Raw genomic sequence first — 14,012 nt, forward strand, 5'->3', positions numbered from 1 at the left:
CACTTTTAATTACTTAGTGTCTTGTGCGTCGACGTGGTGGCAATTTGCCAGTACAGTGCAACCACATTTCACGCATCTTCTCATTCTCTGGAGCACTCAAAAACAACTTTTCAGGAGTTTTTGTAGATGTATTTGTCTAGTATGGTACTACACACCATTTGTAACCCATTTTTGAAATGTAATTTCCAAAACAAGACATCACTGTTAATTAGCATTACGATAGTAGGAGCAGCAATCTAGCCAGTGATGTCACAGGCAGCCCATGACTGGAATGGAGTGTTTTAGTGGGCGTACAAATTATTTGAATTTCATTTCCATTTCTATAGAAGAATATTGAAATAAAAAGGCGTGTTACGAGCATAAAATGACATAATTAATCATTTAAAACAATTTCCAGAAAACAGTCAAATACCAGTACCTTATGTGCTTACAAAATCACCAGCCAGTGATTTATACGAAGTGCTTGACCTGTGCATACACACCTGGAGCAACATATCTCGGGGAACACGTCAAGGATGTGTTGAATCCCTGTCGTGCTGAGTTGATGCTGTATTCTGTTTTAAAGATGGACCAAGGTGCTTTTAAACAGGTAGTCGGAATCTTCTACTGAGCTAGGTGGCGCAGTGGCAAACAGGACTCACATTCGGGAGGACGGCAGTTCAAACCCGCATCCAGACATGCTGATTTAGGTTTCCTGTGATTTCCCAAAATCGCTTCAGGTAAATGCCAGGATGGTTCCTTTGAAAGGGCATAGCTGACTTCCTTTCCTGTCCTTCCCAAATCTGATGGGACCAATGACCCCACTGTTTGGTCCCCTCCCCAAAACCAACCACAATTTTCTGGCCAGTATATGTCTTAATTATATTGCTAGTCTACAATATTTCAAACAAGGGCAAAGCACCTTAAGCCATCTCAAAAAATTGAAGGCTAAGGATATAAAAACGTTTACCTGTGAGTTCTCCTCTATCAATTGTTTATTTATGAAAATATTGTTCCACTATATCATTTATCATTTTTCAGTTTGGCTCTTTAGTCCACAGCTGTCCAATCCTCCTTAACAAACTAGTGCCACATATACCACTGCTGTTTGCACAATAATACTTGTCATTTTTATTGATCGTTCTGTAATGTAGCCTATACTACCTCATTCATGTTGGATATCTTTTCTTTCTCTCATTTATTAAAAGCTCTAATTCTAGCTTGTATTATAAAAGGTTCTGCTGTCTTTTTTCCCCATCACAAGTTGCTCATAGTGGTTCTTTCAATCTTCAGTTGAAATTAAAGATTTCCTTTTAAGTGATTAAGTAATATCTTCCTCAGGCTTCAAGTTTTCATTGACAACAAACACTGAGGAAGTACTATAGCCTAGTCTTAAAAAGGTGACACTAATTTAAATATTTCCTGACGCACACTGCAGCATAGGTGCAATTCAGTATAGCCCCTACAATATTGGCAATGCATAAATAACTACTGAACTCTGGGATCTTTTGGCTGACAAGGGGAGGAGAAGTTGTCATATACTGTTCAAGACCACTACACAGTGCAGCAGTGTCCTCAGTTCAATCAAAGACATCTATTTATGTCTCAGAATGAAGGCATGCAACATTGATGTGAGAGTTCAGCAATTAGATGTGACTGTTATGCCTGGTGGACAACTTTATGCTAACTGAGAGTCTGCACTTTGTGTTGTCACTTGATTTCACACTTTTCTTTCATTTAATTTTCTGTATATCACACACACACACACACACACACACACACACACACACACACACACAAAAAAAACCATTTATCCCAGGAATGAAGACGGACTCCATAACAGTGTAAGTTTACAACAAAAACAACTATCTTTACAGTTTTCTGACATTAATATAACTTTTTAGTAATTTCTTTATATTCTTGTAGGAGACATATATAATGGCCAAGTTCAGTGGCATATTCTCAAAACAACAAAGCACATTCAGAATGGCACTTAGTAAAGTATACACAGCAATATCAAGTTTATTCAAATGTCTTATTTTATGTTAAGTAGTACAAACTACAAGTTTCCTTATGAATATAAATTATTGTGATATATTTTTATGCTGTATGTAAATGAATATTCACATAATACCTCCTACCAGATAAATAATACTTTGGATGAAATATATTCTCTAACAGCATTTCTTTACTAAAGAAATAATGTTATAAGTAGTAGAACATTATTTTCTGCCGTAACTGTAAATAATTTTGTTCTTCAACATAACAAACAGCTAAATACCATTTTTTGCTGGAAGAATAAACTTTTCTGATTGAACAAACCACACATTTGAAAGACAATGATACGTCTATTGAAACAAGGAATTGTTCATGAGAAAAAGGCAGATGATGGAGAATGCAAAATCATGGTTCACTTAAAACATCTTAAATACTGCTTGTGAGTGCATAGTTGCCACACTATAGGTAATACACAAAACTGCTGCTTGCTGATTATATTGGCTCCGTCAACACAATGTTTTTATTTTGTAGTCTTTAATTACTGTCAGGTGCTTTCTTTGTTGAACTCTGAAGCTCAATTACTAAATTATGTACAACTGGCTGTCACATGTCATCTTAAATTCTCAGTGTACTTCCTCACACACACAACTTCATATTCAAGAATGTTAAACACTTCTTGGTACATGTTACTTAAAATTAATTTGCTCATTTCAAACACTAAAGAAAAACCATATACATGCTCCTCTACCAAATAAAAGCATTTTGACCCTTTCCCCTGTGAACTCTGCATGAGTACTTTGTCTTCCATTGTATCTTATGAGCATGCTGTGTGTATTGCTTTACACGCATTCTCCCACATATCCTAATCTCTCTTAAAGGTATATACTCTTGAATATCATTTATGACATTGGGCTCTGTAGGTTGGAGTAAGTCTGAATTGCTATTTAAAATGTAACAAACAAAAACCCAGAGAGATATTTCAGAGCATGCAGTGAGATATCTTCTCACTTCGTGCTGTGTAACACAGCAGAAGCTTTCAGATATTTACAAAGAACTTCTCTGCATTTGTGGAGGTATCAAGCAACTTGAAAACCAAAGGAAATTTACTGAATGTACACAGATGTCTCATAAATCTATTGTTTTCCTTGCTCCATCTAAACACTTATTTGTACAAGGTTTATGCATTTTCAACCTGTTTTCAGTGCAATTATTTAAAAAATGTTATAAAAGATCATTGTATTTCAACACACCTGCATCAGTTTCTTGACAACATCACGACCCAAAATGTGGTCAAACACTGCTTGTAGGAACTGATCTGTGATGATTGTCAGTTTGAGCTTGTCTCTGTGCCACACAAGCACCTGTGATTCTTCCATAGCTGTTATTGACACCTAAAAATTGTCAGAGACAACACTATTAGACATCAAGCTATCATTTATTGAGAGAACACATATTTTAGGCATGAAATATATAATTCAGTGGCTATGAAATGTAACACCACTTTAGGTGACCAGCTGAGATATGCAATACCTTGCTTCAAGATGTGTAAACTCAAATGAAAAGTGTGTTCCAGATTTTGCTAACAGGTTACCTGACATTATAAATGACATGAGAGTGTTGAATAATACTGGTTTGTTCTGTAGGGTTTCAGAAAATGGCTGTATGAAAAATACAAGACATGTAGAGAGAAAATATACATATCAGTGGATTAAGCATCTCTTAAAGTTTCAATCTGCAATGCACACCATGGTGTAGTTGCACTAGTGGGGCAGGCATGCCAGAACATGTAGACAAATCATCCGTTCCATACTGTCACATTAAATTAGTTCATTCCTGCAGATAGACAACTCAATGAACTAAGAAATGAAATGTGTTTGTAACTGTGAATATGGACTACCATGGGTCATATAATGGAATGACAACAATGAAAATTTGTCCCAGAGTGGGACTCTAACCTGGATTTCCTGCTTATCATGAGTGGTTGCCTTACCATTTGGCTATCCAAGCAAAACCCACAGACAGACACAAACTTCCATATGTCGACAACCATGAGTCTACAACCTGTACTCATTCATCCATTATGTATATTCCCATACAGGGGAAACATTCTACTTGAAAGTTGCTGGCCTGGTGTTGACAGATAAATACGATATTGCAGTGCCCATTTTATTCTGAATTACAATGTTAAGTTCCTTCAGACATGCATGTATGTCTGAAGGAACAGGCACTGTGGCGATTCCAGCCATTATGAAAGATATGAAATATATTCACAATTGCAAATATGGACTACTGTCAGCGGTATAATGGAATGACCACAACGAAAATTTGTGCTGGACCGGCACTCAGATTGCTTGTGGAAAGCAGGGTTTGAGTCCCAGTCCGATACAATTTTTCAGTGTTATCACTCCACTATACAGCTGACGGTAGTCCATACTCACAACTGTGAATACATTTCATGCCTTTAATAACAGCTGTAGCTGCTATGGTGCAGGTTCTTTCAGACATGCAAGCATGTCTGAATGAACTTTACATTGTAATTCAGGATAACAAAGGTACTGCAATATCTTCCAAACCAGGCTGTTGTTGGACATTCCTCAGCAACTCATGTCAGTGACTTCAATGAACTGCACACACTGCCTCAAAAAATTTTTGTTCTGAAGAATTGTCACGGTTTTATAGTGCTGCTACAATAATAATCTCTTATGCAATATAAATTGTAATGATAATGGCACATATATCAAGTTGTTACTCTGTTGATATTTGTCTGTTTTGTGTGCACTATATTTACTTTTTGCCTGTGTTTAACACTGTGGTTATGTCATGACTATCCAGCTAGTGAAAATATGTACTACAAGATTTTACAGAGTTCTCATCTGGATACATGAGATTGTATTATCATCGGACATGATTGGTGGAATAATATGAATCGTTTTCTATATAAATATGATCTTGTTTTATTAGTTACATCATGATACTTCTGTTTCTTCTTGGTCGTGGTGAGTCCCAAATTATGTTTATGGATTATGAAACAGACACACAGACACATCATACCTTTCAAGAGCAAAAAGTTATCATGAACACTCTTCTTCACCAAACTGACTATACCATTTCATAAAATTTGCAGTACTGTCAGTGACAATAACACAGTCAAAATTGCTTTATTTATTGTGAGATTAGCACTTCACAAGCTATTGTACAGTGTGTAATAACTGGTAGCAATGATTATTACTTAATATAAGCTTAATATAAACTGCATATTCTCACAATCGAGTTAACTGAGCATTTCTGTCATACTCTTGCTCCATTATAACCCCCTCCCACATACTGAGCATTTCTTACATTAGTCTTAGTCATTCTGACTATAAGAATCAATGACAGATAAGAAATGCTCATAAATGGATCACAGAAATGCTTTATAAACTGTCATTCAAAGTGCATATACATATACCCGATTCATTCAAAGTAACCACAGTCTGCTATTTGTGAACATTACAGAAGACTGATACAGCCATTTTATCTTATGCTGCTCTAACTTCACATACCAAGATATTTTACCATTTTCACTGTCTATTGATTATCACAGATACTAAAACTTACCCTTAACTCTGTGAATCACTATAAACTGCTCATCTCAGGTTCTTTTTAGGTGCAAATTTGTTAGGCAATGACAAAAAATACTTTGAAGAGATATGAAGACAGCTGTGAACATATGTGCAAACATTAAAAACAATGTAAGGGTTATTTTTTTAAGAAAGATGGTGAAAACAACTGTTCCTTTTGGTCATTTCACATAGATTGTATTCTGAGATGAACTTTTACTGCAACCATCACTGTCAGACTTTGGAATTTCTGAGAATTTTTGTTTATTCTTGGGCAGCTCATCTTTAAACAAACATGCCAGTATTTTCATAAAAGCATGCAAGCCATCTGTAATGAATGTATAAATTCAAAACATTTTTTTAATAAATTAAACTAAAACCAAATTGAGGCTGGTTGCTACTCTGTGCTGTTGATATTCTGTAATCATGTTAACAGTCATGATACTCCAAAAATATGATTACTTGACAAACCACTTGACTAGGTGTTCTGAAAGGAGAACAACATGTTTAACAGAGAGGCTGAAGGCACAGAGTGTCTACATCTACTTACATACATACATACATACATACTACATACATACATGCATACACACATACATTGTATGCCATCATATGGTGCATGGAGCAAGGTACTTCGTACCATTACTAGTTATTCTCTTTCCTGTTCCACTTGCAGATGGAGCAAAGGATAAGCAACTGCATACATATCTCCATATTAGCCCTAATTTCTCTTACTTTGTCTTCATGGTCCTTGTCAGAAATGTGCATTGGTGGCACCAGAATCATTCTACAGTCAGCCATAAATGATCATTCTCTAAATTTTCTCAATGAAGTTTTGTGAACAGAATATTGTCTCAGATAAGATTTAGTTTTTGTTCCATGTCAGGAAGTATAACATAAAAAAAACATTAATAACTACCCTGATCATTTGTCAGGAGATTGTCAAAATAAGTGACTACATTACAGTAAATTGGAACTGTTAATATTTACAGAATTAATACACTGTCACAATGAAACTTAGTTATGCACTTTTAATAAATTTATCATACACAAAATACCTAATCCTGACTGTTGTGACCAGGTACTGTCAAAACTGAAATCTAACAGACACTTTTACTTAATCTGGTCTAACAGTCCTTGTTAATTTCTTCATCCTTAGAGTAGGAGACATTGCTATAAAAAAGTCTTTCAAACTCTGTTCAAACTGTGCTTTATCTGAAGCCAAGTTTTTTAATGGCTGCTGGAAATTTATTGAAAATGTGTGTTCCTGATTATTGGACCCCTTTTTCGAGCAAGGTAAGTGATTTTATGTCTTTATGTAGATTGTTCCTATTCCTACCATTGATACTGTGTATTGAGCTCTTGGTTGGAAACAGAGGTATATTACTTGTAACAAATATCATACAGAGTTCCTTGAACATGTTTCTACATGGTGTTGTTGAATTTACATGGAAAATGATTCTTATTACACACTTTTGCATGCCAAAAACTTTTGCTTGGCTTGATGAGTTACCACAGAATATGACCCCGTATGACAAAATAGAATGAAAGTACGCAGAGTACTCAAGTTGTTTTTATATTTATATCTCCTACATCTGACACCATTCTCACTGCAAATAGAAACTTGTTTAGGTGCTTCAGCAGTTGTGTGGTATGCCCTCCCCAACTGAATTTACTGTAGAGTTGTCACCCCAGAAATTTAACACAACCTCTTCCATCTGCATGTCTTCATATGTTATACACATGCTGGAAGGATATCTCTTACAGGTTCTGAAATGCATATAGAGGATCTTTTCAAAGAACGATTCATTAACGACAGGGAAAATTTGTTAATCAGCCATTTCTAAATCTGTACTTGACTTGCTACTTGTTGCAATGGTTGTATCATTTGCAAACAAAAGAAACTTGGCATCTAGCAATGTAACAGACGAGAGGGCATTAATGTGCACAAGAAAATCAACGGACCCAAGATGGAACCTTGAGGAACACCACATGTAATTAGTTCCCAATCAGATTAAGACTGACTGCTTACTGCACAGGTATTTCACAACGTGACCCTTTGTTTCCTGCTAGATAAGACTCAAACCATTCAGCAGCACTGCCAATGACACCATAATATTCCAATTTACTCAAGAGAATGTTGTGATTCACATAATCAAAGGCTTTTGACAGATCACAGAAAAAGCCAGCAGCCTCTAATTTGTTATCTAATGAATTAAGTACATTCCCACTGTACATGTAAATAGCTTTCTCTATATCAGAACCCTTAAGAGACCAAGACTGTGACTTGGGCAATATATTGTTTGCAGTCAGATGGTTGAGGAGATGCTTGAACACAACCTTTTCAAATATTTTTGAAAAAGCCAGCAAAAGTGAAACTGGTTGATAGTTTGATGGTATCTCTTTATCCTCCTCCCTGTAAAGAGGCTTAACTTCAGCATATTGTAATCAGTCTGGAAATGTTCTGCTGACAAGAGACTGATTACACAAGTAACTTTAAGACGGAACTCAACCCACAGGAGAACTGAACTCAACTCACATGAGAACTCTTTGATTAACTACATTGATACGTTATTATAACCACTTCAATACTCAGATTTTAATGAGTTTACGATGGATGCTACTCCTTCAGGAGTTTTGAGTGTCATTTCCATTTTACTGAAGTTATTCATAAAGACTGACCTCAGATACTCTATTGCACTGTTTACCAAACCTGATAACTCCAAGCTGTCACTAACAGAAATAAAGTACTTTTTAAAAGGTCTGCAACTCTACATACACTTGTTACCAAGGTCTCCTTTATTTTTAGAGCTATCGTCAGTTCCTCTTCCTTTTTGGCCCCATCTGCCTCTGTCTGCACTATATCCCATACTGTTTTTATTTTGTTGTCTGATGTATTTCTCTTTTTGTCATAATAATGCTGCTTTGATTTTTGGATTACTTGCTTCAGTATTTTGCAGTATTCCTTCTAATGCATTACAATGCTAATATCAGAGCCATTCCTAGACAGTAGATACAATCTCCTTTTTGTCCTACATCCTATCTTTATTCCTTGTGTAGTCCACGGTTTTTTAGCCTTCTATTTGATTTGAGTTGCCTTTAAGGGAAAACAGTTTTCATAGGAGGAAGTAGCTTTATTAATGAATGCTTTGTATTATCCATTTGAGTCTGGAGTGTTGTAAACATCTATCTAGTTCATGTCTTTGAGCAATCTCTTAAAATTCTCAATTTCTGACTGGTTTATTATCCTCCTGTGCTACGATTTAATAGACTTTATATCCTGAAAAAATTCAACATTTAACACAAGATGTTGCATGTCACGATCAGATAGCCCATTTACTATTGGTTTGTGATACTTTTTTTTCCTCCCTCCAGAGAGTCCTATTTCAGTTCATGAAGCATCTCTCTAATATTTTATTGTAGATCAAACCCCAGTAACAAATCTAGAAGCCGCTGTACAGTGTTAGATGGTGAGTATTATTGATTACCCTTCCATCCCAATGTCCCACTCCGATCGAGTAAAAAAATGGTTGTCTATATACTTCCATATATACCCAAATCCAGCGTTATATTTCTAGGACAAATAGGTTGTCCCTGCAAGAGATTTTTCCCCGTTACATGTGCGAATGTACAACAGTTTCACAAACGAGGAATACGCCGATATCCATCTCACCTATACGATCCTAGCAGCATCCACATGATGCTTTCGCTTCACGGATCAGGCACATAAACATAGACAGATGTGCCTCGCATGATTGGTGGACAGCGACTCTGTAGTGCTGAGCTGTCGAATTGAAGGTACTGTCCACTGGTACATATCATTTAACGAAAAATCGGGTCTGTGCATGCCAATGTCGGGGTAGCAGCTGACAATGACCTTAGACCGGGTGAGTGATAAATGAGGAAAAATATGTCGAGGACCACATGCTGCTATGCGTAACACGTGATGCACGGTTGTTAATTTCGTTCTCCTCGGTGTACTGTGTACGTAAAACAAAAACACCTGTAAACCATTGAATGAGATACCGACGAGCCTCACGATCACGACATGTCATTCACCCATAGATACAACACACGACACACCAATGAGCTGATGTGTATCTGCAGCGTTTGAAAGATACGAGAAAGAACATATCTACTGTTATTCGAGTAGGCCTACTCCATAGAAACCATTACCATCCCTTTCGCATGCAGAAGGTACAGGCATTATTGCCGGAGACTACCAGAGGAGGCTGGACTTCTGCAACTTCATCCTACGGCTTCAGACCCACGACCATCGTAATGTATGTGAAATTGTATGAAAACTTGTGAATCACACGTTGCGGGCGATAACGGAGTGTACAGTCCCATGTTAGGGAAAGTGTGTCCTGTAAGCGGAAAGAATGGTCAATGGCGGAAGTAAAACAGCGGCGTGCATGACGTGTTTACAATACCTCTGCGCTGCTCACTCTGCCCGATAATCGCCGCGTCGCAGTGTTACTACAGTACCATGGCAAGTTTCACAAACGAAGAATAAGCCGACATCCACCTCGCCTACGGGCTTGCAGAGAGAAGAGCTGACGTTGCAAGGCAACTGTATCACGAGAGGTTTCCTAGCCGGCGCCTTCCACCCGCAAAAACGTTTTACTCTGTGGACAGGAGTTTGAGGGAGTATGGTGCATGTGTAGCACCTCCAGGATTTAGTGGTCGTGGCCGACCGTCGACGTACAGTGCGGATGACGAAGAAAAAGTGTTACAAACTGTTGCGGAGGACCGAACAACTGCGGTCGGAATGTCACAATCTACAGTTATGCGAGTACTCCATAGAAACCATTACCATCCCTTTCACATGCAGAAGGTACAGGCATTATTGCCTGAAGACTGCCAGAGGAGGCTTGACTTCTGAAACTTTATCCTACGGCGTCAGACCCACGACCAGCAGTTTTCACGAACAATACTGTTCACCGACGAAGCCTATTTCATGAAGGAGGGTATGGTGAATTCGCATAACTGGCACGAGTGGGCGGAAGAAAACCCCCACAGTACAGTGATACGAGGGTACCAACAACGATGCGGTGTCAAAATCTGGTGTGGTATTATTGATCACCATCTTATAGGGCCACATGTGCTACCACAAAGGCTTACGGAAGAGCAGTATCTGCGTTTCCTGGATCTACATTACCGGAATTGGAAGACGTTAGTTTGGACTCTCGTATGAACCTGTGGTACATGCATGATGGTGCCCCGCTCACTTCAGCGGCACAGTGCGACGCCACCTGGACAATGCCTTCCACTCGAAATGGATCGGTCGTGGAGGCTCTGTAACATGGCCACCAAGATCGCCAGACCTGAATCCACTGGATTTCTTTTTGTGGGGCCATCTGAAATCTGTGATTTATGAAGGAGAGGTTGTTGATGTCAACACTCTTCAACGCAGAATACAATATGCCTGTGATATTACGCAGAGAGATACAGACATGTTGGATCGTGTTCAGCAATCCTTCCTGCGAAGAGTTCAACTTTGCCACACACATCGTGGCCGTCACTTCGAACAGTACTTATAAACCGCCACTGCAGCTTCTGGTCATGTGTTTCTATGTTAGTTTCGATTTGTACAGCTGTATTGTATTCGTCTGTATTAACTGCCACATACCTGTGTAGTTGTATTCTGTATTCTACATCTACGTACTCGTTTCTTAAAAGTAAGTCTGGGACACAAAAACCAGATTATAAAACATGCATGTACAGTAGTGCAGCCCCTCCTCACGTTCTTTTCCCTATGCCAACTAGCCACGATACAAAATACCGGCTGGCGTAACCGGTACGAGATGGATGTGGGCGCTGTCATTGCTCGCAGTGTCACGCAGACCGTCGGCTGACGCCGCATGCCTCGCCTTCTCGTGAGCGGCTAGACTACCTACAACACTTGCATGTTGTGCCTTGTTGCCGATCTGTTCCCTTCGTCAATGTCGGAGCACAGTAACACCCAAAAGTCCACTTCATATTTCCAGATTTTTACCATTCAGTTGCATTGTCATTTGTTGACATAGGAACATGCGGAAAACAAATTTATGTTTGTAGCTCAGTGTATGACAATTTGCACGACAAATTTTTCCTCATTTATGACTCGTCCTGTATAGGTATGAAAGGATGTCGCTACACTTTCAGCTACCTAGTTTCGCCTACTTATCAAGGTTATACAATTACACTTCCCCTCCCCCCATCCGAAAAATATGCACGTGAATCATTGTAAATGGGAAATGTCTTCGGATTTTTGGCATATTAGCGAATAAGACTAGCAAATATTCTCATACAAAATGTTCATTAATTTCTGCATTTAGATATATGTCCAGAAAACAACCCTTTATTTATGTTTATTGGGTGTCGTTTTAATAATGTCTAGCTTAATTTTTAGCTTGTGACTTAAACCATTAGGTCTGATCCTTCATGAAGTTCGTCTAGGTGAGAACATTTGGGGATCTTAATTTTACGGAACACTGGACAGCGTTCTCCACAATACCATCAAATATGTTCCCACAAACAATGTTGTTCTGCAAGTGTTAAAGAAAAGAACCAATGTGTTGAACATTCCCTATTAAGGAAATCACTGCCCTAAATACAGTTAATGTGTTACACGCGTGAAAAAGAAAACTGGAAATGGGGGACATCGACGTCAAGAAACGAGTTTGGAGGATATGGCGAAGACAACCGTCATGGAGTATGAACATAAACTGCAAGTGGAAAAAGAAGTACCGACGGTATTGCAGATGTGCCAACAATGTTTACATATGGCTTGAAATACAGCGTGTGGAGAAATTTGGGTACGACTGGGGAATACAAAGTGCTATTTGTATTTCCAGTAAATCGGTCAAGTGTTGGAATGCAGGCTGAAATCACAGAATAGAGAATGTTTGCTACATTAAAAGCTACACTATTTTTTTAATATGAATCTCGATTCCCATCTGGACTGGCTTAAAACATGGTTATATTATATCTACATCTGCCGAATTGAATGTTGTGGACCTAGCAGCGGAACAGCCTTTTGCGAAGTGTAAGAACGATGGAGTACCTACATTTAATGGACACTCGTTTGCAAAAGTTGTAAACTTTACGTCCTATACAGAAATTCCACAAGAATGTATAGAAGAAGAGCTGTTGGAGCACACGCCGGAAGATGTGGAGCGCTGTAACAAGTGTCATGGAGAAAATAAGAGGTAAAATCAAAATTCCCAAATGCTCTCATCTACAAGAACTGCAAGATGGTACAGATCTAGTAGTTAAAGCCATAAGGGAGGGAGTTTAGCGGAGAAAAAAATGGATATGTATTAGAATTTGAAAACATGCCTTCCTTGACCATGTCGAACTACTGAATGGAGAAAAAATATCTAGAATGAGATTCTCACTCTGCAGCGGAGTGTGCGCTGATATGAAACTTCCTGGCCGATTAAAACTGTGTGCCCGACCGAGACTCGAACTCGGGACCCTTGCCTTTCGCGGGCAAGTGCTCTACCAACTGAGCTGCCGAAGCACGACTCACGCCCGGTACTCACAGCTTTACTTCTGCCAGTACCTCGTCTCCTACCTTCCAAACTTTACAGAAGCTCTCCTGCGAACCTTGCAGAACTAGCACTCCTGAAAGAAAGGATATTGCGGAGACATGGCTTAGCCACAGCCTGGGGGATGTTTCCAGAATGAGATTTTCACTCTGCAGCGGAGTGTGCGCTGATATGAAACTTCCTGGCAGATTAATCTGCTTAATGGCTTAGCCACAGCCTGGGGGATGTTTCCAGAATGAGATTTTCACTCTGCAGCGGAGTGTGCGCTGATATGAAACTTCCTGGCAGATTAATCTGCCAGGAAGTTTCATATCAGCGCACACTCCGCTGCAGAGTGAAAATCTGATTCTGGAAACATGTCTCCGCAATATCCTTTCTTTCAGGAGTGCTAGTTCTGCAAGGTTCGCAGGAGAGCTTCTGTAAAGTTTGGAAGGTAGGAGACGAGGTACTGGCAGAAGTAAAGCTGTGAGTCCCGGGCGTGAGTCGTGCTTCGGTAGCTCAGTTGGTAGAGCACTTGCCTGCAAAAGGCAAGGGTCCCGAGTTCGAGTCTCGGTCGGGTACACAGTTTTAATCTGCCAGGAAGTTTCAAAAAATATCTAATTCAGAGGTGGATTTCAGTTATAATTTAAAAATTAAGGTAGATGTTATTAAAACTACACCCAACAAACATAAAGAAATAATTGTTTTCTCTGTGTAAATGTACAAGCAGTGATTAATAAAAATGCTGTACGAGAATATTTGCTTGTCTTATTCGCTAATCCGTCAAAACTCCGAAGGTATTTCACATTTACAATGATTACTTGCATGTATTTTGGATGTGGGGAGCGTGCAGTTGGATGACCTTGAAAAGTAGCTCAAACTAGGTAGCTGAAAGCGTAGCGACCCTCTTTTCACACCTATA

General features: G+C 38.8%; 1 protein-coding gene across 1 annotated transcript in view; it reads right to left on the minus strand.

The window, feature by feature from the left end:
* Positions 1 to 14,012, minus strand: part of LOC124722681 (popeye domain-containing 2-like) — a 676,128-nt gene that overhangs the window by 127,219 nt on the left and 534,897 nt on the right. Inside the window, exon 4 of the mRNA XM_047247824.1 lies at positions 3,228 to 3,368. Coding sequence (XP_047103780.1) covers positions 3,228 to 3,368 — 141 coding nt within the window. The remainder of the gene's footprint in view (positions 1 to 3,227; positions 3,369 to 14,012) is intronic.

The sequence above is a fragment of the Schistocerca piceifrons genome, chromosome X (assembly GCF_021461385.2).
Source record: "Schistocerca piceifrons isolate TAMUIC-IGC-003096 chromosome X, iqSchPice1.1, whole genome shotgun sequence".
Lineage (NCBI taxonomy): Eukaryota > Metazoa > Arthropoda > Insecta > Orthoptera > Acrididae > Schistocerca > Schistocerca piceifrons.